This window comes from Rhinoraja longicauda, chromosome 23, assembly GCF_053455715.1.
Source record: "Rhinoraja longicauda isolate Sanriku21f chromosome 23, sRhiLon1.1, whole genome shotgun sequence".
Classification (NCBI taxonomy): Eukaryota; Metazoa; Chordata; class Chondrichthyes; order Rajiformes; family Arhynchobatidae; genus Rhinoraja; species Rhinoraja longicauda.
Window position 1 is genome coordinate 2,744,524 of NC_135975.1, and position 2,366 is coordinate 2,746,889.

The 2,366-nt window shown below is 58.1% G+C and overlaps 1 protein-coding gene across 1 annotated transcript in view; it reads right to left on the minus strand.

Moving 5' to 3' along the window:
* The window catches only part of itih5 (inter-alpha-trypsin inhibitor heavy chain 5), a 43,040-nt gene extending 42,006 nt beyond the window's left edge, over positions 1-1,034 (minus strand). The window contains 1 exon segment of the mRNA XM_078419381.1: positions 834-1,034. Within this exon segment, the coding sequence (XP_078275507.1) occupies positions 834-1,034 (201 nt within the window).
* Between the last annotated feature and the right edge of the window lie 1,332 nt (positions 1,035-2,366).

Genomic DNA, 2,366 nt, shown 5'->3' on the forward strand with positions numbered 1-2,366 from the left:
TTCGAGTTGGTATCAAACAGCAAATCCATTAAATCAGCGGATCATTAAATCATTACAGTGGATCCAATATCCATTAAAATATCAACTAAGTGAAATAACAGATTGAACAAACTGTACAAGTCCAGCGTTTGTCCACAGTCCCCTGGTATCTGAAGTAGGGTCCCGACCCAAAGCCCCCTCTCTCCCCCTCTCTCTCCCCCTCTCTCCCCCTCTCTCTCCCCCCTCTCTCCCCCTCTCTCTTCCCCCCTCTTCAGTCAACTTGTGGAAGAAGTCACAGAGTTCCTCCCTCCCCCCCCCTCTCTCTCTCCCCCTCTCCCTCCCTCTCCCTCCCTCTCCCTCCCTCTCCCTCCCTCTCCCTCTCCCCCTCTCCCCCCTCTCCCCCACCTCCCTCCCTCCCCACCCTCTCTCCCTCCCCCCCCTCTCTCCCTCCCTCCCTCTCCCTCCCTCCCTCTCCCTCCCTCCCCCTCTCTCCCTCTCCCCCTCTCTCCCTCTCCCTCTCCCTCTCTCCCCCCTCTCTCCCCCTCCCCCCTCTCTCTTCTCCCCCTCTCTCTCCTCTCCCCCTCTCTCCCTCTCCCCCTCTCTCCCTCTCCCCCTCTCTCCCTCTCCCCCTCTCCTCCCTCTCTCCCTCTCCCCCTCTCTCCCCTCTCCCCCTCTCCTCCCCCTCTCCCCCTCTCCCCCTCACTCCCCTCCCCCTCTCTCTTCTCCCTCTCCCTCTCTCTCCCCCTCTCTTCAGTCACAGAGTCCCCCCACCCCCCCCTCTCCCCCCCCCCTTTGTGGAACTTGTGGAAGATCTCCCAGAGTTGTTTTTGCGAATCAGGCTGATGTGAACTTACAGGTTGTGGAGGGGAGAACGCGTTGTAGTCGGCGTCGGCGCCAGAACCTGCGGTCCCCAGGACCAGGACCAGGACCAGGACCAGGTAGGTCCCCAGAGACAGGAGATCCAACATCTTCATCTGTGTGACTGGTCAGACTGGCCGGCAGCGCAGTGTCCAACACACTGGGACTGGGGCTGGGCTGGAGGTGGGTCTTGGCATAACCTCATCTGCTCCCCTCCCTCCCTCCCTCCCTCCCTCCCTCCCTCTCTCCCTCTCTCCCCCTCCTCTCTCCCCCTCCCTCTCTCCCCCTCCTCTCTCTCCCTCTCCCTCTCTCCCTCTCCCCCTCTCTCTCTCTCTCTCTCTCTCTCTCTCTCTCTCTCTCCCCCCCTCTCTCTCCCTCTCTCCCCCTCTCTCCCCCTCTCTCCCCCTCTCTCCCTCTCTCTCTCTCTCTCTCTCTCTCTCTCTCTCTCTCCCCCTCTCTCTCCCTCTCTCCCCCTTCCTCTCTCCCCTCTCTCAAACCCCTCCCTCCCTCCCCCCCTCCCTCTCTCCCCTCTCCCCCTCTCTCTCTCTCTCTCTCTCTGTCTCTCTCCCCTTCTCTCTCCCTCTCTCCCCCTCCCTCTCTGCCCCTTCTCTCTCTCCCCCTCTCTCATACCCCCCTCTCTCATACCCCCCTCTCTCATACCCCTCCCTCTCCCCCCTCCCTCTCTCCCCCTCCTCTCTCCCCCACTCCCCCTCTCCCCCTCCCTCTCTCCCCCTCTCTCATACCCCCCTCTCTCATACCCCCTCTCTCATACCCCCTCCCTCTCCCCCTCCCTCTCTCCTCCCTCTCTCCCCCCTCCCTCTCTCCCCCCTCCCTCTCTCCCCCACTCCCCCTCTCCCCCTCCCTCTCTCCCCCTCTCTCATACCCCCTCTCTCATACCCCCTCTCTCATACCCCCCTCCCTCTCTCCCCCTCTCCCTCCCCCTCTCTATCCCCCCTCCCTCTTCTATGTTATAGGAGCAGAATTAGGCCATTCAGCCCATCAAGTCCACTCCGCCATTCAATCATGGCTGATCTGTCTCTCCCTCCTAACCCCATTCTCCTGCCTTCTCCCCATAATCCCCGATACCCGCACTGATCAAGAATCTTTCAATATCTGCTTTAATAAATACCCACTGACTTGGCCTCCACTGACTGTGGCAATGAATCCCACAGATTCACCACCCTCTCACTAAAGACATTCTTCCTCATCTCCTTTCCAGAAGTCCTTCTTCCCTCAATTCCTGCACTTCCACGTACCCATCTGAAAACTTCTTAACTACCCCTTTCCTCTCTGTCTCCCCCATCAGCCCCAGGCAGCAACTCTGTAATGAACATTAAAAAAAAGTTCAGTATATATAGATTAAAAAACAGACAAATAAATAACCAAATAAACCAAAATAAAACATGGTGATCGTACCTGTCCCAACTAGAAACATAGAAACATAGAAAATAGGTGCAGCTCTTGAGCCTGCACCACCATTCAATATGATCATGGCTGATCATCCAACTCAGTATCCCGTACCTGCCTTC